Raw genomic sequence first — 23,518 nt, forward strand, 5'->3', positions numbered from 1 at the left:
AGTTGCAATTGATGTTTCTCTACTGATATTGTCGAAAAAAAAAGATATTTTAAATCCGATTTATGATACGTTGTGAAAGTTTAGAAAATTACAATACATTGGCCTACAACTCCACCAAGAAGAACCACCGGTACAAAAACGTAAATTGTGTTCGATCAACGTTTTGTCTATCACGAGGCCTTACTTCGACCAGGCACAGCAATTAAACCATGTACCACGCGATACATGGGAAATGCACATGAAAAGCGAGCTTATGCAACTGTGGAAGCAATAGGTGACGCTAAACTATACAGTCAGTCTCGGAGTCCGTAAACCCCACGTTGGCTAACATCGCTTGTAGCGAAACAAAGTAATGTTAAATGCGGGAAAATAAATACATGCTACTTGTCGTTGTTTGCCCTAAAAAGTGGCAGCAAAATGTTTCCGTAGGTGAATTTGTGTTGTGCAATTTCCCTTTCACGTTTAAAGTCTTTGCAACAAATCACATCCGTCTGTTTTGGCGACGCCGATGTACGAAACCCATATCACCAAACCCGGTTTGGAATCTCTTCAAACATTTCCAACACAAAACGTTTGTATTGGCGACGACAAGTATCGAAGTTTTAGTAAGTGCTTTGTGGCGGACGCTGAATAGTTGGGAACCACGGACAATGACTTGTATCGTTGGTTAAAGTGTGTTATGCTATGATTAACAAGACATTTATCACGTTGAAAGTTTGGACCCAAATATTCAAACATTTTTACAGTTATTTTTTACAAATGCAACAAAGGGGGTTGTCGTGACATTCGCACAACCATCACAACAAACACCTGAGCAAAAATTTAATCAAGATAACGTGTGGAAACCAAACCCTTTCTTTGTGAAGTCGGTGAATATTTGTTGGTCAGGACTTTTGTTCTCTATGTCTACAATACGACAAAATGTAATTTATCTGGGCTTTATCACATTTTGCTCTGAAGTTGATCACGTGATATGCTTGCTCTTAGTTTTTGTTTTCATTGCGTTCCTTGTATTACCGAATAGTTCCTATTGATCGTAGATTTGTGCAAGAGGTAGGGCTAGGTAAAGTAAATATTTATTTAAATACTTCCTTGGAAACCTTTACGTATTACTTCGTCAGGTTTTGCAGAAAAGCCTTCATTTAGAACTACTTTTCCAAGTAAACGAAATAACAAACGCAATAACCCATGGCGTGCTTCAAAGGTATTTAATTCAAGCAATTGAAGCATTCGGTGAACAGACTTTTATTACCGATTATATTGTGTTTCTCACCTTTTTTGGTTACGTTCAAACGTACCAAACTTTGCGGCAATATATTCTCTCCACATTGTTCACTGCATTTGTGGTTTTGTTTTCGCATAATAATTATTCAAATATGATAAAATATCCCACATTTTTGGAGGTGACATCAAAGATTGAAAATTGTCAAAAAAGTGACAGTAAGTCTGTCAGCCAGATGATGGCCAATGTAAGTTGGAGGCAAAATATATATGAATCAATGAATGCAGCACCAAAATACCAACGTATACCAAACAATAATTAACCATAATAACTCTAACCTATACAAACTCGCAATGTGTGCTGGGAACACGCACTTCGGTATACTGTTGCAGTCATATGCGGCCGCTCGTGACGACGGCATAATTGTCACGTACTACGAACAAAATATAAACTTTTGCTGCCCAATGCGACTGACGGCAAATAAAGCCCGTGTCTTTTGTTTTGCACAGAACATGACGAAATCAATCGGTAACAAAGAGCTTCTGTTGTGTAGGGTAGCAAAAGTCGAGGAGGTGGTTATGTGTAACAATATACTTCTTTTGTTTCTGTCAGCTCGCGCCAGTCCCGTTCACAAAAGTTGGTCTTTCTTGTTATACCAGTCAGAGTTTCATGAAACTCGAAGTTAGATGCGAATCAGCACGTAGCGCGGTGGAGTGTCACAATTAGATTTGTAAAGTACAGAGAAGTAAAAACCTATCGTGTTTTTGTATGGGTGCACGTGTAATATCAAGGGTACGCAGAGTGATGGAAGCAGCCACTATTTTGTGGAATTATTTACATCCCTTATTGCAATCCAGTTATGACTGTCATTGGTTAAATTAAAACGCTTATCACGTATAATGTTGCCAGGCAATATATAAATAAAAAGTTTCAATGAGAGCTGCAGACAGGTGTACACACTGTTTTGACCTGTAAGATCTTATCAGGGTGTCTATGTTGATTGATACCTAGTTTGGTACCCAACATATCGACGATTGACCGAAAGTTACTACAAAGTAAAATCTGCTAGCATGTGCCACAGTTACCAGCTGCACTCATAAGACCTTACAGGTCGAAACAGTGATGTGTACACCTGTATGCAGCTCTTATTGACTATTAAGGCTCTTTGGCGCATTTAAAAAAAAGTTTCAGTTGTGAAAAGTTTTGTTGACCAAACCGGGACTCGAACCCAGGCTAACCTTTGCTACGAATCCCGATCAGGTTGACTTCTTGTTTGGTTGGTGCGGGAAGACTTGACCGATGATGTTGGCAATCGTTGGTGTATGGGTTGAAGGCCATGACCAATTAACCACCGCTATGATAAGTGTTTACAAAAAAACAATGACCTCTATCGAATCCAAACATGTCATATTATTGATGATAGCAAAGAAAAATCGTTTTTTTCGATAAGCTAATGGTGCCCACTTGCAATGCAGATATCACTTTTATTGCGTAAAGGATTTAGCAAAATCTTGGGTGATAAATTGTTTCTTCTGCTCAAACGTGATGCCGCGGCCGCCCAAACGCCACAAAGAGGCGTGCTGCAGACAAACCCACCATGCCATGCCGCACAAATGGAATTCCATATTGTTAATGGTGTTTTTGCTGTTACCTTGCCAATATGAACAAAAGCGACCAACGTTCTCATGACAGAACAAAAGCATTAAGTTTCCATTCAATTATTTGAAGGACGTGTTGACCTGATCTGGTGCAGATGGAAACCACCCCAACCACGATAAGCTCATTGTCCACAACAATATGACTTTCGTAACTTTTGTGCCAAGAAAGGGATTTACCGCGTTGCACAAATATATACTTCGAATCGGCCGTTTGCTTTCAATAAGTTCGGATGTTTGGTCTTGTGGCATGTAACCTTTATAGCTCTTCACTGGAAAGAATCAGTACCTAGTTTTGATACTTTTAGCTGTTTTAACGATTATTGCCTTATGTCGGAATGTAGCCTCATAAAAGCCTAGGTTTAATTGATTTAAACACAAGGCAGATATTTCAAATTTTCAGAATAAACAAATACGAGCTGACTATTGGGAAAAGTGAGTTAGTTTCTTGGTATTATGAGTCCATGTAAATGTCTTTCTACCCAAAAGATACTAAGACACGAGCACCATTCGAATAAAATACTGAAAGCTATATTTGGTAAACCTTAAATTGTATTTAGCTGTCGTTTAGCTGAAACACGACGTTTAAAATTTGTAGGAATTTATTGTTGCACTTACGAAATGCTGGAGGGTTGTCATACAACTCTAGTGCGACACAATGCGGCGATTTGGTGCCGTGTCGTTTGTTGTTTACTTTTGTTTGGGAGTTTGGTTCACGGACAAGACGGTGAGTTACTATTTTTTTTATCGATAAACGACCGTTCTATGCAAGATCTAGCGCTAACGAATCGCAAATCATAATTTTGTCAAGGTGAAGTGTTATTTTCTTTGCTATTCAACTAATTTTTAAGAATATTTTCGCAGTCGCGTCTGAAACAGATGTGATCGTGCAGAGGCTCACATCCGCAGATTTGACAAGACACATTCCATATTTTCACCGCTACCTCTACGACGACCCGTCCACCCCCATGTATAGAATTCAGAGTGGGGGGAATGTCATGTACTATGGTGGCAACGAGGTTAGGTGATTTATATTTTTACGAACATCTTTGAAACGCAGATAATGTTCTATTTTACAACAAAACATACATGGATGTTTGCATGCAACAAATTTTATTAATGCAAGGCGATAAAAGCAGGCATAAAACTGCCCGTTAGACGAAATGTGGTGATACAATTTTGCGCTTTACCTTCCAATAATTTTTTACTCGACGTCGTCTGTTTTTGCGCAGGTGCATTATTCAGCAGAAGGGGGAACTAGCCTGGTCGCATATAACCAAACATACAGGTAAATAAAAAAAATAACTAACGTAAGGTAGTATTTAAAAAGAATAACAGAACTGAAAAGTTGTATCTTTTGATAGTGGAACAAACTACACATTCACCACGCTCGCTGTGCATCCTTTTCATGCCTTCTTCTACATAAATTCGTCTGATGAAGCATCATTTGCTATTCAGGTAACTCTACCATTATAATTTTAACATATATAGTTGGTCCAAAAAGAAAAAACCCACACCTTTTGACTACGACTCTCGTGTTATTTACGCAACCATAGGTAAGGTCATACCTTGCAACATACGGCGAAGTAACTTCAGACAGCTTTTCTGGCTCGGTATCAAGCGAAGATTACGTGTTGACGTTCGAAGGAAATCAAGTCCACGATGTATTTTCAGCAAGTGTGTGCGAAGTCTACTTTTACATTGCGAAGGTACGGATATACACACAACCTTTGCGTAAATACTACTTTAATACATTCCTTTGTAGGTGGTGCCTAAACTACCGCCATTTTGCTTAAAATGCTTTCAGTACATGTTTTTGCGCACGATTATTCCAACGCCAACGTAACAAACATTTTTAAATTTTCCAAATTAATAATGACAAAACTGCAAGCTCATCGAATAAATTTGGTAATACTTCTACCTTCAGAAAAACAACGACTTGTCGTTCAAGTTTTCTGCACCGTCGCAATCGTACTGGAACCGACAAACTGGAGCTTCTCTCAGCGGAACACCCAATGACGTCATCTTCGGATTTGTTCTTCTTTCCGCGTAAGTCATTTTTTTAATTAATTTTCTCCTGCAATAGTGTCGAGAACCTCGTGTCTGCCAAAATTTGTTTCAGTCACGACTGCTCTTCGCGCAAAAACGAACGCACTTTATTTTTCGTAAACCACGCAACATTCAAAGGCACAAAAAGAAAAAAGGACATGCTAACACCGCTTGTGAAATCACGTGATGGGGTACAAAGCGCACATAGGGAGGCACTACAATTACAACAAGTTGTTGTATGGTGCCGGAAAATACACGCATCGTTGTTAATCATTAGCAAATCCGCTGTTTTCATGTATGGACCAAGAAAGAGCCGTTTGCCCAACGTTTTGGAGAAAGGGTTGGACAATGGCAAAGTACAGTAATTTATGCCAGAAGAGCATTCGTGTTAAACTTGTGGTATGCCTGGCAGCAAAAGTAGCACAAAATTTGTTTTGTAAGTGGGTGCCTATAGACAAACACCTTGATCAAATTTCTTTTCACTTTGGTTTTTACACAAGGTTTTAAATTAGCATGAATGCCGCCAGCAACGTCCATTTCAATGATAAAAGCCTCAGTATTGCTTGTTTGTTGTGGTCATTTTTGTATGTACTGTTTTCGCAGCATGGTTATTTGCACTCCGTTTGTGGATGTTTTCGAATCACATACATGAACTTTTAACTTTCTCTGTTTTTTTTTTAAGTTTTGATCCAGGAAGTCAAATCACACAATCTCAGTTGGAAGCAACCATGCTCGACATGCTGACTACTGTTACTACAGGCAGTGGTACAACTTTTGTCTTAGGCTACCCTGTTTTTCTGGCGTTACTTCAAAATTGTTTTTATTTATCATGGTTTTTCACAGACTGTAACAAGTGTTGTGTTTCTCACAAATATTAAATAGCGATTGTCTCGTGGTTTACATTAAAAAGTTTTAGACATTTTAACAATCATTATATTCATTTGTCTGTAGGCACTGTCACCACTACGACACAACCTGTAACGACGGATGAAGGAAGTGAGTACTTCGAAGACTGTTTACGAAGTGGAATAAATATCGTGAAACCGTTATCGTATTTCATTTGCAGTTACGAGGGAAACACAATTAATTTTGGATCGTCTCAAATCGTGGGATGTAACCTGTCACTTATCTGATTTCCAATATTACTTATACGATGACGTCACACCCCCTATCAACAAAATACATACCGGACATTACGTAAGATATTGGAAAGCTTATGCTGGAAAATTTGTACAAGTAACTATATTTTTTTGATAGATATCATTCTTAAACGACAACGAGGATATAGTTTTTGCCGACTACAACCAAACATACAAGTAATCGTAAATTCCCAACGAGTGACTTTGAGTATAATCGCACCATTTTGTCTCCGCAGTCGATCGGGATATTCCTTTTCAACGCTTGCAGTTCATCCGTTCAGTGCATTTTTCTACATCAACTCCACGGACGAAAAAGAAAGGAGTTACACTATAAAAGTAACATGAATTTTAAATTTTTTACCCTATAACTTACTTACTTGTGTAAGGAAAGGTTTCGATTTTTGTGAAAAAGACCACGTATAAAAAAACCCATTTGGTTTGGAAACTCGATTTCTTTTTGTAGGTTTTTTCAAGCCAACTTTGGGGGTTATCTTGGCGGTCACGGTCATCGACATTTTCTGGATCGGTTTCAAGCGGAGATCACGTGTTGACTTTTCAAGGAATCCAATTGTTCGAAGGTTTCACACCGAGTGTGTGCGAAGTCTTTTACTTCGTAGCAAAGGTAAACAAGCGTTCCATCGCCTGTTTTCAAAAATAATCTTGCTTCGGTAACAGCAACAGCAGATTTAACGAGGGTTTTATTTTTTGCTAATTGCTTGCTTGACCTTTCAAGTGTAATTCTGCAGTTTTCCATGTTTACCGCGCATGATGCCATTTGTAAGGCACTGGACTTCCTTTCTTATATATTGTTTTATTCACACTAAATCACATGGTTACGAATATCACCACAACAAAAATTCGTATAAAAACGACAAGAAAATAGACCGAAATGTTTCATGAAAAAGGGATAATCCTAGTTTCTGTCAAAAAATGATTTTGTATTTAAAACAGTAGTATTTTACAAAACGATATGATTGTCACGATATAATGTCAAAACAATATGATTGTTACGATATGATTGTCCTCTTTTTACAGGAGGAAAGCGGTCTGGAGTTTGCTGTTAATGCTGTTCCAAACTATTGGACCGCTTTCCTCCTGTAAAAAGAGGACAATCATATCGTAACAATCATATTGTTTTGACATTATATCGTGACAATCATATCGTTTTGTAAAATACTACTGTTTTCAAGGAATCCAATTGTTCGAAGGTTTCACACCGAGTGTGTGCGAAATCTTTTACTTCGTAGCAAAGGTAAACAACCGCTCCATCGCCTGTTTTCAAAAATAATCTTGCTTCGGTAACAGCAACAGCAGATTTAAAGGGGGGGATATTTTTGCTATTGGTTCTGCAGTTTTCCACGTTACTGCCCATGATGTCATTTGTAAGGCACTTATCTTTCCTTCTTTCTTATATTATTTTTATTCACACCAAATTATATGGTCACGAATATCATCACAAAAAAATTATGAAAAAACGACAACAAAATGGACCGAAATGTTTCATAAAAATAGATAATCCTAGATCTGTCAAAAAATGGTTTTGTATTTAAAACAGTAGTATTTTACAAAACGATATGTTTTACTGTCCTCTTTCTACAGGAGGAAAGCGGTCTAGTGTTTGCTGTTAATGCAGTTCCAAACTATTGGACCAGAAACAATGAAGCCTTTCTTTATGGAAACGCAAAAGATGCCATATTGGGTTACACGCTTTTGTCCACGTAAGGTTTCTCGAAAATTTCAAATCAGTGAAGGAAAAAAATAGTAATGTTTAGATTTTAAACTGAAATATTTGCTTTTAGTTGTTTATAACCATGTTATAATCATGTTTGAATTTTAGCCGGGAACCAGGTGGAGAAATCACGCAAAAAGAACTTGAAGAAATAATGCTGGGTATGCTCAATGTCATCACTACTGGAAAAGGTAGACAATTATGTCCTACTACAAGTTTTGTACATAAAGTATAATATAATTTTATGTTGTAGACACCGCCAATTGTAACGGGGAACTGCAGCAGAATGTGACTGGTAAGCATTTAATGAGGAAATTTATCAAAAAATTTTCTAAAGAGTTCTGCCATTGCTATACGAATTTTTTATATTTATAGCTTTGCCGGAAGTAGATGTTATTCTGCAGCGACTTGGCTCATCCGATTTGACACATGACATTTCGGATTTTTATTTCTATGATTATCACTACAACGATTCAACTTCAATGTACAGAATCGAAAATGGCGGTGATAACATGTACGAAGCAGGAAACTACGTATGGGATATTTTCTTTAGTTTTGTCCAATTTTTGTGACGCACAATCTTTGTGACTCAGATATATTACATTGTCAACGAAAAGCGAGTCCAAGCTGAGTACAATAAAACATACAAGTAAGTGACTGAAACACGAACTTGACGCAAACTTGTCAAATTACTTTGTAGCTGATCCATTTTGTTATGTATTTGATATTTATATCGCCTACTTATCGTTGCAGTGGTTCTCACTATTCGTTTATAACGTCCGCACGTCACCCATTCACCGCCCTTTACTACATTAACTCAACTGATGAATCGCAAGAAACTTTTGAAATTGAGGTAATGAATAATCTTGTTATGAAAATCATTCACCATTATTGATTAATCCCACTGTAGTTTGTTCGTTCTTTACTTTAACTGGGTCAACATACTGCAAAGATACGTGAAATGCATACGTACCTCATCGACTAACATGTAAAAATTATCAAGGTGATTTCGCGAATTGGAAACGTTGAGCAAAACTGGAACGGAATCACAGAGAGTAGACTTTCTGGGAACGTATCGGACGACGAGTATGAATTGAATTTCCAAGGAATTCAAATATCTGAAGGATTTGCACCAAGCGTGGTTGAAGTTTTTTTTTACATTGCAAAGGTAAATACGAGCACACAGTCTCACACATCGTGTCCATTATAGTTTTTGTTTACTATGTTTTTATTAGTCTACAAGCGGACTGGATTTTACTTTTGTGGATGGCCGGTTATGGAATTGGCAGGATAGGCGACATAGAGCAACACTTACAGGAAATCCTAAAAACGTATATTTTGGTTACATACTCCTTTCCACGTAAGTGCACTTTACACGATATATGGGTAAAGATGGGCGAGTTTTCTCAACTGATGACATACGTTTTGTAGAATGTCACCTGGCCGAGAAATTACTCAGGCTCAGTTGGAAGCCACAATGTCAAATATGCTGAGTGTTCTAACAACAGGCGTTGGTAATTGAGTGTATTGTTTGCCCAACACTTTGAAAAAGTACTCGGATATTAGTTGCTAAAGACAAATAACTTTTTTGCGTAGGAACAACTTCAAGCAGTGCGCCACAACAAGATCCTGGTGGTAACACCTTTATGTTTTTATTCATATATTCATTGATGGATCGATTAATGTTCGTTTTTGTGACTTTTGTGCACCGTGTTATATTTTAGGCATTTTTAATTGTCAGCAACCAATGTTATTTTGCATCAGTCACTGAGCAAACTGCGGCGATTTTGATGCGACTACAATCTTCCAGTTTATTGAGACACATTTGTGATTTCCATAACTACACATATGATGACGTCACACCGCCGATCAACAGTATTATAAGCGGAGGAGATGACATGTTTAACCGAGGAAATATAGTAAGATTTAACATTGGAACAAACGTTTGAAGTTATTCATGTTTTGCAATGTGTCCAAGATTTATTTTGAAGCGGACGGGGAAACTAAACTTATCGAATATGATCGCACTTGCAAGTAAGTGTTTTGTCCGACATCTAATACAACTTACTCGATTGCGAATCGTCTTGGCTAGTTATGTTCTAGCCACCTAGTGTATATGATTTTATTACCACTTGTCCATTAGTTTTTTTTTTGCTTTCAGCGGTTCCGATCACACATTTACTGCCCTCACTATTCATCCGTTCATTGCTATGTTCTACATCAATTCCACAAACCAGACGGAGAAGACATTCGCTATCCAGGTTTAGTTTAGTAATTAAACATGATGTGTTTACCTGCAATGAATAATGTATTTCCTCAATGTTTTAAAATACCTGCACACTCTGTCAACATAACAATCTTATGTATCTTAAGGTGTGGTCCCGAGTTTTTAACTGGAGGCAAAGAAACTCGCAACGTGGTTCTGTATCAAATGGTGACTACGTTCTGACCTTCGACGTTGTCCAAATGTTTGAGGAATTTCAGCCTAGTGTAGTTGAAGTCTTTTTCGTTATTACTGAGGTAATTGGAAACCAATGACAAGTTTTTGTAGTGCAATGTATGGTTAACTATCAATGCGTTACGACCAACAACTAAATACAATGCAACCTCACAAAGCGCAAAATATACTTTTATTTTCCGTGACAAGTCAATCCAACAAACTCTCCCAAAGCATGGGAGCTGAGTGTGTTAAAGAAGTTTAGTTTTTGAATTCGTGTGATGAGATTGTTCAAACGAATGAAAGTCTTTCTCTTCCCCAGAAAGATACCGTACAAACCATTTTTGTTTACTCACACATTTGTAGAAAAATCGAACCGAACCCATGTTGGTGGTTGATGACTGGAATCGAAACAATCAAATTCGAGCAACACTCACAGGCATTCCTCGAAACATCGTATTTGCATATATGCTGCTTTCAACGTTAGTCTTTTAACATTTGCTGGAATACTTGATGATTTGCGGTGATCAACGCTAAAAATTTGAAGTGAAATATGAATTTTTATAAGATAAATTTTAAAACCTAATGTACTGGAACTGTAATCCAACCTAATGTATTTTAGTAAAAGCCCAGGAGAAGAAATCTTGTTATCACAACTGGAAGCAACCATGTTAGACGTATTGGTGACAATTACGGGAGGCAATGGTAAGTGAATATTGTACACATTTCTTGAAACCCAATTAAATTGGAATCCATGTCATATGCCTCAAACTCCAATAGCGGGAGGAAATTTGTTTTTTTCTAAAACAATTGTATTTTGTTTAGTTTTTGATCTGATTATCAATGTGTTTTTAGTGTCACTTGCTGAACCAGAAGAACCAATCGATCAATCGGGTAAGTCTTTGTAATGACCTTGAGCGTCCACGCAGTTCCACATAATGGATAAAAGTCTTGACAAATTACGTTTGCTTCCGTCGCTGTTGCTGTTGTAACACAAACGTGTCATGCTGCAGTTGCCCAGGAAGCAGAGTTGATGAGACAACGACTGAAATCTGGAAATTTCACCCGACACCTTCAAGACTTTCACCACTACACGTATAATGATAACGACAGTTCATCCATGAACCACATTAATAATGGAGGAGAAAACATGCTGCAAGAGGGGAATTATGTGAGTGGATTCACTTTCACATCAGATCTCGTTTGGTTTTAATTTTGATCTCGTTGGTTTTATATTTTCTTAATTTTCAGGTGTTTTTCATCGTCAATGAAAAAAGGGTTCTCGCCACATACAACGAAACATATCAGTAAGTTTAAGATTATACGAAGCTGTTACGATTTTGGAATGTCAGCGAGTATTCGCAACAATTCAAAGTATCTGCCAACTTGTTGTGGTAAATAATTTTTTCTCGGGCAACCGGTTTTAGTTCTTTTTTGGTGGAAATGTGATTGTACAGATGCAGATTAAACGAAGCTAGGAACTAAATATAAAGCTTGTTTTGTTTTACAGTGGTTCGAATTATTCGTTTATAACTCTTGCTGGTCATCCATTTCTTGCCCTTTTCCACATAAACTCAACCCAGCAGACAACAAGAAGCTATTCAATCGAGGTGATGTATTTTGTTGTAGTCATTGTAGAAAACCACAAGAGACCTGAATCATTCCTATTGAACAGGTTGTTTCAAGAGTGTCATCTAGCAGTTCGTCCACAAAACATGGTTTGGTTTCATATGGAGATTATACTTTAACGTTTGAAGCTTACCAAATATTTTCCGGGTTTCGCGCCAGTTATTGTGAAGTATTCTTTCATGTTACAAAGGTAAGTGGTGTTTTTTCGACACGTGTTCAAAACCTTTGGACCAAAACAGGCCACTTGGTTTAAGGCGATATTTAAATCCTCTTATCTACGGCCCAGTTGATTTCAATGCTTCACTTTGTTCTTCAGAACCAAAGTGGAATTCAAGTGTCCTTTTTCATACCTTGGAGCAATTGGGAAAGACGAAGCAAAGTTACTCTTACAGGGATTGCTTCAGCCGACATTCTGGGTTACGTGCTGCTATCTACGTATGAAACTCGATGTTAACAAATTACTGATACTTTATAATTTACTCTTATCAATTAATGTTTGACCTTATAACTCAGTTCATTGTTTGGTTTCTTACAACTGTAACATGCGAACACGTTTTGAAATCAATGTCATCGCAAGATGATGCGAAAAAAATCTTTAACATATGGTTACACACCAAATTTTATTTGTTTCAGTAAAACACCCGGCCGTGAAATCACTTTGCCTCAACTTGAAGCAATAATGCTTGATATGCTGTCAACCATGATTAGCGGCCAAGGTTGTAGCCTATTGGGCGTATCTCAGTGTTTTTGAAATTAACCTTCCTTGGTTTTGTTACAGGGACGGATTCAGTCGAAGAAACAACTGATCCAGAAGGTTAGTGCAGCTTTAATAAACTAGATGTAGCACAATGTTTGCGAAGTAGGGCTGGAGGACATGATAAACCCATTTGTTGGTCACCCATCAAAATCATGACATTTAATTACAATTATTTATGTGACTGGTAATAAAACTCATTATAAATGTTAGTGGAAAGCTTTTGACTCGGGTGTAAATATTTTATTAGAATAAAGTGGAATCTGAAAGCCTGGGTAAAAATGTTTGATATCTACAGGTTTCGCAGATAATCAAAACAGTTTTTGCTCCACAGTTGCCCAGCAAACAGCACTTATTTCACAACGATTGGAATCTTGGGATATATCTGGACTATTTCCTGATTTTAACCGCTATCGTTATGACGACGTCACTCATCTTAACAACTTTATGGTGAATGGAGGGTCCGGAGGAACGATTAATGGATTTGACCAAGCAAACTACGTAAGTCGGTTATTCAATTCTGCTTAAACAACTATGGCGTCAATATAAAAGCGAAAGACTTGATAAGTCTAAAAGTGATCGATTTCAAGCATTTTTCTAGAGTGAATATGCAAACTTCTCATATGAAGCTTTTTTACATGTGTTAGATTATCTTTGACGTGAACGGACACAGTGGTTTGGCAGAGTACAACAAAACATATAGGTAAGTACAAGTGCATGAGAATTGGTTTTATAATCGTGGTAACAAGTATACATGCATTTTAGTGGTCCCCACAGCACGTTTACGACGCTGGCAGTTCATCCATTCCACGCGTTCCTCTACGTCAACTCAACAAATCAAACCGAAAGTAGCTACAGCATTGAGGTTATTTTGTCTGATCCAGATTTTAATACAACGTTCCAAAATAACATGTTGAGTTCCGTATTGCATTCATAAATTCCATGTCTATGTGGAGTCAATGCAATCAAACTGGATTAAAGTCACTCCCAACCTGCTTTGGCATTCAAAAAAGTTTATGACTTCTGCTTACGTCATTGTTTTGTTTTCCTTTTTGCTATAGCTGCGTTACACATTTTGTGACATTATGTTATTGTTTCATTCTTTAACTGGTTATATTTCTATATTTATAGGTTTTGTCAAGGTACATTTCTGTGTACCAACAAAACGAACTGAGTGGTGTTGTGTCAATCGGTGATTATATGTTATCCTATCAGGCAAGACAATCTTACGGGGGATTTCAATCAAGTTTTATTCAAGTATTTTACTACATTTCTAAGGTAAGCAGATTGCAATCTTGAAAATAAATTTTAAAAAATACCTAAAACATACTCAAGTCACTTAGCGTCACGCCGAATGGAACATGCTGCTGAACAAAATACATAAAATGTAAAACAGAAAACATAATTACACCAAATTATTGTTCTTTAATTCTGGTTGTTTGTGTGTATGCAAATGTGAATTTTTTTTCTTTTTAAAGAAAGTTTTTCCTGTGTCTTAGAACCAAACTGGTTTTGAAGTTAACTACCCATGGTACAATTGGCCAAGGCAAAACAAACAGACTCTTACTGGAAAGGTCCAAGATGTCATTCTTGGTTATACTTTACTATCAGCGTAAGTGGAAACCTAGCTTCGTCACCTTTGGTTTGTTTTGAATGGTACCTTCCGATTGTCAAAATATACAAAAGCCAGTGATTGGCAGTGAAACCAAATGAAAACCCACTTATGATGAAACGTTCCGCGCGTTTTTGAAGGTTTTCAGTAACAATAAACATGACCTGAAACACCTTTAATAATACTATCAGTCATCAACAAACGCCATCGCGTTATTTTTATAGGCAGGACCCAGGGCGTAACATCAGTCACGTACAACTCGATAGGATAATGGAGGATTTGTTGTCTATCGTGACTACAGGCAACAGTAAGACATGTGTTAATACTGTGTTTTTTTAATGAAAATCATTTTGTTAACGTCTTATACCCTAAACGGTGTTTATTTTTATTTTTGTGAGAGAAAGAATATGTTTTTAAACATTTCGAAATTAAAGCAGTTTGAACACTACCTGGGAAACGGAATATTAAAAGTTAACGAAAAAAGGTTTGATTTTTTTTTAACTTGGTAAACAGAAGTCGGATGTATTTCAGGTTCTCGTCAAAATGAGGAACAGTACAATCAAGAACGTAAGTAACACCTCATCGGTTTTGCATTCTTCGAAAACTTGACTCTAATTTCACCCAGCAAAATAACTTTTTTGTACTACTGTAATTGTCATTGAACCTTTCGCGTGTTTCCAGTTGCAGAAAAAAACGGGATTATAGCAGAGCGGCTTGAATCTTCTGATTTAACAAGATGGTTGCCAGATTTTTATGAATATTTTTACGATGACGTTACCCAACCTATAAACCACATTGTGAGCGGCGGAGAAAACATGTTTACCGACGGAAACTACGTAGGAACTGATTTTTATTTTATGAAAATTATACTGGTTTGATTTTCTTTTATTTTTCTTTTCTAGATACTTTTTGGTGCAAATGGAGAAACGATTTTAGCGGAATACAACAAAAGTTACAGGTAAATTTAACAGGGCAACTGTATTTAAAAAGGGCACAATCATCTCTGACCGGTTTAGCTCAGTCAAATTGCCGTCCCGGAAGCATCGCTGATGGCTTGTATGAGTCCTTTGCCTCGCACTATTACGCGTATTAAGATGATTAGTGAATGGCATTTAGGAAATTCCAGCTAAATTTGCCAAACTTTTGATGTGTTTTATGAAGCAGTTACCCACTTTTTTTATTTGATAGTGGCGCACATCACTCTTTAATAACCACGCCAAAAAAACACACTATAGAAGACACAAACGTTAACACTAGAGGCGTAAAGGAGCTGACGATATAATGCGTGTTCCATTTTGTTCCTAGTGTTTCTTTTGATGGTAGCAATATTGTCTTGAACTTTCAGCGCTTCAGATTACTCGTTTACAACGATGGCTGGTCACCCTTTCATTGCAATAATGAACATCAACTCATCAGCTCAAACGAATAGCAGTTACTATATCCAGGTAATTCAAAACTCTTTAAAAATGTCTTCGAAACTTTTTGTCTTATTCCCATAAAAATCTTGTTTTTCATCAAGCCAAAAACATTAGAATTACTGAAGGCAATTTTTAACGATCCTACAATTTATCCTTTTTATGCAATAGATGTCGTTGTACTTCGTTGTTAAATGCCCACTGTACATGCTAATTGTTTCTCACTTCGTGTGTCTTCAAGGTTTGGACTGAACAAATATCTTCATATGAAAGGAATGAATTTACAGGATCTGTGACCAGTAACGGTTACGTTTTGTCGTTTCACGGAGTTCAGTTTTTCTATGGATATACCCCAAGTGTTTGTGAAGTCTATTTCTACGTAACAAAGGTAATTGAACCATAAACACTACATGTTTGTCAATGCAGAAAAAACTTAAAATTTACCCTATAACCAAAAAAACAAATATTTTTTCTTAAAATCCACAGACTACATTTAAAAATAAGCAAATTGTCTGATTCGACCATTTTATTTTTAGGCCCAACTTCAACTTGACATATCACTTTCTTTGATATCCTATGGTACCTGGCAGAGACAAAGTGGAATTGCCTTAAACCAAAATGCCCAAGACGTTATCCTTGGATACACACTTCTTTCAACGTAAATACAAATACATCAGCCTTTCTTGTTTTCATACATCAATGTAATTTCGTGTTCCCAACCACTTTTCTGCTACATTTCAGACAGAAAATAGGGCGTCAGATCACAACATCCCAAATGGAGAAAACGATGCTTGATTTACTGACGACTATAGTTGTTGGGAATGGTGAGTCGCTTTTATCGTTCTAGATAAATTCTGTTTTACCGCATCACAATTTAGAATCTAGGGTAGACCTTTTACTTGCAAGAGAAAAAAAGTAAACGCAATGTATGTGTTTTCCAGACGTATTTGAGTGAAATATTTTTCCTTGGTGGTTTTTTAATTTTCTCATTTTCTGTTCAAATATTACACGAAATAACTAAATCATGCAATGTTTGTGCAGTGACGGCATTAGATCAACCGGACCCAACTCGTAAGTAAATCATTCACACATTCAGTTGTAAATGCTCAACAAACATTCATCAATATTTCTTTACTTTCATGTTGGTAATGATGTCTAGTGGAAAGAAAAGCGGAAATTCTTTCAAGACGCCTTCAGGCTTTGGACTTAACGAAGCACATCGAAAGATTTTACAATTATCAATATGATGACGTAACCCCTCCCATTACCAACATCATGAGTGGTGGGAGATCAATGTATCATGAAGGAAACTTTGTAAGACTGCTTCCGCCCAATTTGTATCCAAATTAGTAATAGATGTGATTCTTAGGTGTATTTGTGCGCCGACGACGATAAGTTTTTGGTGGAGTACAACAAAACGTACAGGTATGTTGGTCTGTGCTTTGGTCAGTAATTGTTTAGGAATCAACTTTCTAAACATTATATATAGTGCGGCAAACCACGTGTTCACCACATTCGCTGGTCATCCATTTACTGCACTTTTGTACATCAACAACTCAACCGATCAAATCGAAAAAAGCTTCTGTATTGAAGTAAGCCCGAAATCGCCAATCGTTGTGAAATTTCTTCGCATTATTTTGCTACTCTTCATGTTTTGACGGTTTTTAATGAAGGTGTTTTCGAATGTCCAAAGTCAATATTACTGGTATGGTAATGGCGAACAATTCTCCCTTCCTTTCAACGGATCTGTGTCAAACGACGATCACCTTATGCATTATCAGGGAGTTCAGTATATTGGTCGATTTGATGCCAGTGTATGCGAAGTTTACTATTATATTTCGAAGGTAATCTACGTAGTTTTACTGGTCGGTTGTTTAGACTGTGTCTAATCCTGAATCGTAAATGAATACTTCAAATACTTTTGTTTGTTTTCAGAGCTCAGCTAACATTGATTTCACCTTTACGTATCCTCCATACTATTATGGACGAGAAGGAAACAAAGCTGTTGTCAGTGGAGATCTTCGCAATGTTATTATGGGTTATACACTATTTTCAACGTAAGTCACAAACCTTTGGCTTCATTGTAAACCGTTACAATATAGGTTACAGAAACTTTTATCGGTAAACTATTTGTTTGTTGGCAGCTGTAGGTGTTTTATACCCAATGATGAGCAGATTCTATCATTGTTCTCGCATTCTCGTTTGTAAACAATTCCACAGCAAACAATTTAATGCCAAAATAATTCTGCAGTAAATTATGCATGAATATTTGTTAGTTATTACTGCAAGTGTAAAATACCCAAAAAACTGTTGTTGGTCCGTTTTACAATTACACGACGTTATCTCTCTCAAAGATTTCTTCCACGCGAAATACCGAACGATGAATTGGAGGCAGCCATGCTTGAATTATTGGAAGTGCTTACCTGTGAAGGTATAAAATATTCCGTGATTTTGCAGAAACCGATAATGGCTCAGTGGGAAAAACTAATTTTTCATTGTTTACGATAAACTAGCTGACTCCAATCCGACACACCTTGTTTCCAACTATTTAGTTCTTCGAAATTTATGTGTATGACCTTAAAGTTTTCAATGAAAGTATCACTGAAAACGCGAACATAAGTTTTTGTAATAATTACGATATGAATTTCATTCACAGTGGCATGTTTTGTTTTATTTTTAGAGTGCGATCCAAAAGAAGTGACAACTTCAGGTTTGAAAAGCAACTTATTTTAATCTAATAATAAATTGCATTTATAACAACGTCTCGTGCCATACAAATGCTACGGTCGTAGTGCTACAATTCGCAAAAAACTTATTTAACAAGCTTGACCTTTTTTGCAGTGGATGGCTACCCAGGCACAAACGTGATCCTATTGGCTATAACCAAAAAGAATGAAACCACGGCAACGCGCACCTATTTCATTCAAGTCACTGGCGGAACGGAAACAAAATCCCTCACGGCTTTTGACGTCGAAACATTCTTGATCACTGATCTAACGCCGGAAGTGACGTACACGGTTGTGGTGTCTGTTCTTAACGACGGTCTGCTTGACACCGCCTTAACTCTAACTGTTGTCACCAGTAAGTAAAGGATTCAATTAGCCGCAGACAAACGACATTCAAAAGCTTGTTGATAATACCAAATTTCTTTCTTTTATTGTCTCTCCCTTTTTTCACTTTCCAGGTTTATCTGTGCAGTGTGTCTGTGCAATGCAATGGCATTCACAAATCAGTTCTAAATAATAAAGTGTGATTTTCAGTGAAAACATAAATCATAAACATTCACCCGTAGAATGTGTATGTAATTTTAACCTTCTCACACCGTTCCAGCGAAAACCTGCACCTTGTCCTGTACAAACGCCAACTGCATCGCGTTCAACTCCACAAGGACAGAGTGTGTTTGCAAGGTTGGATACGAAAAACACCCGAATCAGACCAACGTATGTTTGGATATCGACGAGTGCCAACTATCATCTTGTCCTGAAGATTCAACTTGTTCCAACAGTGATGGCTCATTTGCATGTCGTTGTCCCACTGGTCTCCAGCTATTCGATGGCCAATGTGTGGGTGAGTATTGTTATAATTAACCACATATATGTTTCTTTTTGAATAAGACAGAAACTGAAGATGATGCCATTAGGCGAAATTAATATTTCTTAAATAAAGATCTTATGCTGGTGTGATCGCCGGTTACTCCTTTCGGAGCCCTAGGAATTAACCACATATATGTTACGAATTCGAACACTCACATATTGCTTGTAATAATGACCAATACATTTACTTATATGTTGAAATTAACAAACCGATCTGTAGAAAGCTCAGATGGTCGATATTTTTTAGAAAAATATATTTCGCCTAAAAAAGGCATCATCAGTTTCTCCAACTTATTTAAATAGAAGCTGAATTGATAAGTTGCGCGATCGACAGGGGCCGTCAAATTGATCCATTTTTTTCATTCTGTAATCACACTATAAATTTTCTCATTGGATTTTTTTTTGTATGTTACAGAAGCCAATATCTGCAACCAGGAACCTTGTGAAAACGGGGGAACTTGCACGACGGGTAACAGTAGTTACTCCTGTAGCTGTCCCGAACATTTCTTCGGTCCACGGTGCGAGTACTACACAACCCCATGTCTGAACGTACCTTGCCAAAACGAAGGAACCTGTGTTGATTTATCCGGAAGTTTCAGATGCGACTGTATTTCAAACTATACAGGTTATAATTGAGAGCAAACTATATTTTCTTGACTGTGGAGAACTTCGCAGTTGCTTCGATAATGTTTACAAATGGGGAATCTATTAAAACGATATGCTTATGTGTGTTTTAACTCAATGTTACAAACAGGGTCGGTATGTGACGTAGATGTGGACGAGTGCAGTCAGGGTACGTTTAAATGCGATCCCAATTCTCAATGTCAGAACACAATTGGTGATTATAAGTGCAATTGCAACGATGGATACAGGTATGTTCTACCAATTCCGCTTATTGCGGATCCTTAGTTTTATGAAAGTCAAACCATAATTAATTTTAGCGGCACCAAAATATAAAGAGTTCTGTGTCATCAGTTTCTCGGTTATATCATCGAAGTTATCTAGTTACTGATTAGCTAATCCATTTTACAGAGGTGACGGAAGAGATAAATGTTACTTCATAAGACTAATTGCTTATGGAGAAAGTGTGAACGACGAAGTTTTGACGATTTCAGACGACGTTGCTTCTCCCGTACTCAAGTATATTCATCAGATTAAATTATTTTACCGCAAATGCAACAATTCTGATCATTACTGTTCAAAAAGTATGAATTGTAATAATTTCAAGATGGCAAACACCAACAAGAAAGAACTGGGCTGTTTTCCCAGTTCTGTTCAATATAACGCACTTATGGGCCCAGGCATTAAGCACCTTTTTGTACCACAATCGCATACAACCATACGAAGTACTACCACCATATGTCGCAACAACGTAGTGTGTAATGTCGCGAGTCTTTGCTGTGGATTCGGTGCAAACTTTGTGATCCACTGGTTGAATTAATCGTTTCAGGGCGTCGTTTGATATTCCCTTTGGAACAAAGACCTTCAGCAACATGCGCGTGACATCAAACGGTCTTATAACACTTGGACTTGGCTCCTGGTTCGTTCAGTATCTCAGCCGTCCCTGGTACAACGGATTCAGCTTCTTTGACATCGGGATGATTGCGCCGTTCTGGGACAACTTTCATCCGAGTACAAATAACAATGGACGCGTTTATTATCAGGTACTGACATCATTATTACCTGTGATGCTTTCTCATGTCGCAGCTTTCTAAGTCTAAGTGTCCAGTTTGTTTATCCGTTCAGTATTATTTTACATGTTGTCTGTTCAATTCGTCTTGTTATGCTTTGTTGTTGTTTGGTTTACTTTTGCTGTTTATGTTGTATTTTCTGTTGCTGTTGTTGCTTAACAACTGACCTTCTGGCCTGCTATGCATCAAGGCTTCATCAGGTTTATTTGTGCCAAGTTCAATTTCTTGGACGCCACCCTGTGATTTAGGTCACGGTCATTTGCTTTAAACGTTGTCTTTTGTTTGAAGGTCTATAACAAAGGAGAGGCCACCTTGACGGAACAAAGTGAAGCTGTGGTCGGAGAAATTGCAACGAGAATCAACAATCGGTTCGATCGCCAAGATTTCAATCCACTGTTCGTGCTGAAAGCTACCTGGAATAAAGTTGTCATGCACGACGAGTTCTATCATCGAGACTATGTAATATGAATAAAAGTTTGCATTGGCAGACGTACTCATGGCAAATGTTTCACAAGTACATCCTTATTGGCTTCACTGTCAAGAACACCACATTTCCAACTTGGTAACCTAAATATAAAAGCCATGTAAAATCAAGTGATATACCAACACTTCTAAACCGAAAATGTCGATAAGACTTTTTATAATTTATGTGCAAGCGAATACTAACATTGAAAATCAGAATTTCACGAGTTCCTGTTTTTATCTAAGTTATTTACGTAGCCAAGCACGTTTCAAGCCATCATAGCAAGCGACGGTGCCGACACCTACCTTATCTACAACTACAAGGAGGATGCGATGATGTGGGACACGCGCAGAAGATATCCGTGGGGAAACCGAGCTCTGATTGGATACAGTTTTGTTTTGGGTCAAAGTTTTGTTGAAGTTCAGGGAGATTACAGACCCGACCATAGAAATCAAACCGGAGGTGAAACTTTTTAAGTTTAGTTCGTATATTTTACGCGAAATGAAACAAGTTTCAGGATAAGTAATTTGTGCAAGTGTAAAGAAAGTGGGAAAAGTGCTAAAACATTTATCCCCTTCATGGCGGATTTAATAAGACATTTTGCGTCCTGTTATATAAATCAATACTAAAATCGGTTCGAACACAATAGAGTACCATTATACCTAGTAATATTTTTTTATACTATACGTTTTATCGTTTTGCAGGCGGCCCGACCGGTCAGTACTTTTACCACGTGGCGAAAAGAATCACGAACATACAACGGGCAGTAGCCACTCTCGAATGCGTCTCGTGGTATGTGAGAGAATCAAGCAACCCTTGGTCACCCGATTATGAACCATGTCCCTGCACAAGTTTGCAAGCTAGAAGAGATCCAAGCTTCACGTGGTCAGTGGACGTGCAGCTGTACTGGAATGCAAGATTCAACAAGTACTACCCCGACTACTACCGAACTGCCAGTATTGAGGAGTGGGCTTACGATGAAGGTACGTACATGCTGTCAATACTGCGTAACTCTTTGCTTACAATTACCGACCAAACATGTTCATTTTTACCTTCAACAACAAGGATTAAAGATTTAATTTCACACCACTTACAGTTAGTTGAGTTTATGTTTAATCCAATTGTAAGTTGCAGGCGATAGATCACTCAATTTATTCTGTAATCTTATCTAGATACTTTAAAATGGTGAAACTATACAGTTGATTACCAAAATACCAATTTACACAATGAAACGTGTTATAAACCACATTTTGCAGTGGGACTCTACAACTGCTACCAACCACGAGTAAACACTGGTCCAAGATGTTGTTACTCCCCACGATCCAACACCTTCTCACCGTTCTGGGGCTGGTGGAGTCAAAGCCCTCTCATATCTGGGCCTCTGTCGAGTCGCTACGAGCGGAGTCAAATCCCTATCTTTGAAAGAACTTCGTGGTGGTCCTGGGTTTCCTTTAGAGATGAGGAACTATTTAGCGCGCAATTCAACTCATCCATGCGTAAGATTTGTGGGATTTTTTTATGTATGACTGTTTTGTGAGCTTGCTTTTTTCGCCTGGTTTGAACTATGATCCACAAAATAAAAAGCGAAATTTTATTAAAGTTTATTTCGATAGAAAACGATCTCATTCCAAGACGCCAATGCTGTGTGGAAAGCCAAAGCCAAACTTTATGTGACTTATATAAAGCTCTGCGCCCACCGGCGAATTGTACGGGATACGTTCCACGGAGAATATGTGAGTTTTGAAGGTTAATATTATGTTTTTATCGCAACAAGTTTTACTATTTTATTCACCCTAATTACGTTTAAAATGTATTAAATTGTTTCCAATCAGATTTTTTGAAGACAAATTGTTTTGAACACAGTAGATGAAAAGCTTTAGTTTCTAAAAGTGGCAATTACACTTTTTATTTCAGCGTTCTTCTGGGGTGACCCTCATATTACGACCATCGACGGCGTGACGTACAGTTTCAACGGTTTGGGGGAACATCACATGGTTTACGCACCAGGAGTTTTCTCCTTGCAAGCCCGCACCAAAAAGGCAAAGAAGGAAGACATGACGGACTCGGACGCAACTGTGTTCGTGGCATTCGCTGCAAAGGATCTTGCATCAGAAAACTCCGGCACGGTAA

The 23,518-nt window shown here is 37.6% G+C and overlaps 1 protein-coding gene across 1 annotated transcript in view; it reads left to right on the forward strand.

Moving 5' to 3' along the window:
- The first annotated feature begins 3,312 nt into the window (after positions 1–3,312).
- LOC145915519 (uncharacterized) overlaps positions 3,313–23,518 on the forward strand; it is a 30,699-nt gene continuing 10,493 nt past the window's right edge. The window contains exons 1-70 of the mRNA XM_083002735.1: positions 3,313–3,415; positions 3,476–3,604; positions 3,742–3,896; positions 4,110–4,165; positions 4,242–4,335; positions 4,434–4,586; positions 4,805–4,926; positions 5,609–5,691; positions 5,878–5,922; positions 5,993–6,123; positions 6,184–6,242; positions 6,302–6,401; positions 6,529–6,687; positions 7,665–7,783; positions 7,903–7,985; positions 8,048–8,089; positions 8,170–8,327; positions 8,388–8,443; positions 8,548–8,647; positions 8,798–8,962; positions 9,030–9,154; positions 9,226–9,308; positions 9,391–9,429; positions 9,559–9,713; positions 9,773–9,828; positions 9,956–10,055; positions 10,168–10,314; positions 10,598–10,713; positions 10,854–10,936; positions 11,087–11,125; positions 11,245–11,402; positions 11,483–11,538; positions 11,742–11,841; positions 11,907–12,050; positions 12,177–12,295; positions 12,494–12,576; positions 12,639–12,674; positions 12,949–13,115; positions 13,262–13,317; positions 13,380–13,479; positions 13,746–13,892; positions 14,114–14,226; positions 14,451–14,533; positions 14,758–14,793; positions 14,908–15,062; positions 15,129–15,184; positions 15,572–15,671; positions 15,883–16,029; positions 16,178–16,299; positions 16,383–16,465; positions 16,683–16,712; positions 16,801–16,955; positions 17,011–17,066; positions 17,131–17,233; positions 17,315–17,485; positions 17,577–17,698; positions 17,996–18,072; positions 18,322–18,351; positions 18,483–18,722; positions 18,972–19,208; positions 19,650–19,859; positions 19,989–20,106; positions 20,267–20,374; positions 20,685–20,898; positions 21,214–21,384; positions 21,646–21,850; positions 22,093–22,371; positions 22,645–22,884; positions 23,002–23,121; positions 23,303–23,514. Of these exons, the coding sequence (XP_082858861.1) occupies positions 3,334–3,415; positions 3,476–3,604; positions 3,742–3,896; positions 4,110–4,165; positions 4,242–4,335; positions 4,434–4,586; positions 4,805–4,926; positions 5,609–5,691; positions 5,878–5,922; positions 5,993–6,123; positions 6,184–6,242; positions 6,302–6,401; positions 6,529–6,687; positions 7,665–7,783; positions 7,903–7,985; positions 8,048–8,089; positions 8,170–8,327; positions 8,388–8,443; positions 8,548–8,647; positions 8,798–8,962; positions 9,030–9,154; positions 9,226–9,308; positions 9,391–9,429; positions 9,559–9,713; positions 9,773–9,828; positions 9,956–10,055; positions 10,168–10,314; positions 10,598–10,713; positions 10,854–10,936; positions 11,087–11,125; positions 11,245–11,402; positions 11,483–11,538; positions 11,742–11,841; positions 11,907–12,050; positions 12,177–12,295; positions 12,494–12,576; positions 12,639–12,674; positions 12,949–13,115; positions 13,262–13,317; positions 13,380–13,479; positions 13,746–13,892; positions 14,114–14,226; positions 14,451–14,533; positions 14,758–14,793; positions 14,908–15,062; positions 15,129–15,184; positions 15,572–15,671; positions 15,883–16,029; positions 16,178–16,299; positions 16,383–16,465; positions 16,683–16,712; positions 16,801–16,955; positions 17,011–17,066; positions 17,131–17,233; positions 17,315–17,485; positions 17,577–17,698; positions 17,996–18,072; positions 18,322–18,351; positions 18,483–18,722; positions 18,972–19,208; positions 19,650–19,859; positions 19,989–20,106; positions 20,267–20,374; positions 20,685–20,898; positions 21,214–21,384; positions 21,646–21,850; positions 22,093–22,371; positions 22,645–22,884; positions 23,002–23,121; positions 23,303–23,514 (8,193 nt within the window). The 5' untranslated portion in view covers positions 3,313–3,333. The remainder of the gene's footprint in view (positions 3,416–3,475; positions 3,605–3,741; positions 3,897–4,109; positions 4,166–4,241; positions 4,336–4,433; positions 4,587–4,804; positions 4,927–5,608; positions 5,692–5,877; positions 5,923–5,992; positions 6,124–6,183; positions 6,243–6,301; positions 6,402–6,528; positions 6,688–7,664; positions 7,784–7,902; positions 7,986–8,047; positions 8,090–8,169; positions 8,328–8,387; positions 8,444–8,547; positions 8,648–8,797; positions 8,963–9,029; positions 9,155–9,225; positions 9,309–9,390; positions 9,430–9,558; positions 9,714–9,772; positions 9,829–9,955; positions 10,056–10,167; positions 10,315–10,597; positions 10,714–10,853; positions 10,937–11,086; positions 11,126–11,244; positions 11,403–11,482; positions 11,539–11,741; positions 11,842–11,906; positions 12,051–12,176; positions 12,296–12,493; positions 12,577–12,638; positions 12,675–12,948; positions 13,116–13,261; positions 13,318–13,379; positions 13,480–13,745; positions 13,893–14,113; positions 14,227–14,450; positions 14,534–14,757; positions 14,794–14,907; positions 15,063–15,128; positions 15,185–15,571; positions 15,672–15,882; positions 16,030–16,177; positions 16,300–16,382; positions 16,466–16,682; positions 16,713–16,800; positions 16,956–17,010; positions 17,067–17,130; positions 17,234–17,314; positions 17,486–17,576; positions 17,699–17,995; positions 18,073–18,321; positions 18,352–18,482; positions 18,723–18,971; positions 19,209–19,649; positions 19,860–19,988; positions 20,107–20,266; positions 20,375–20,684; positions 20,899–21,213; positions 21,385–21,645; positions 21,851–22,092; positions 22,372–22,644; positions 22,885–23,001; positions 23,122–23,302; positions 23,515–23,518) is intronic.

This window comes from Ascidia mentula, chromosome 1 (genome assembly GCF_947561715.1).
Source record: "Ascidia mentula chromosome 1, kaAscMent1.1, whole genome shotgun sequence".
NCBI lineage: Eukaryota > Metazoa > Chordata > Ascidiacea > Phlebobranchia > Ascidiidae > Ascidia > Ascidia mentula.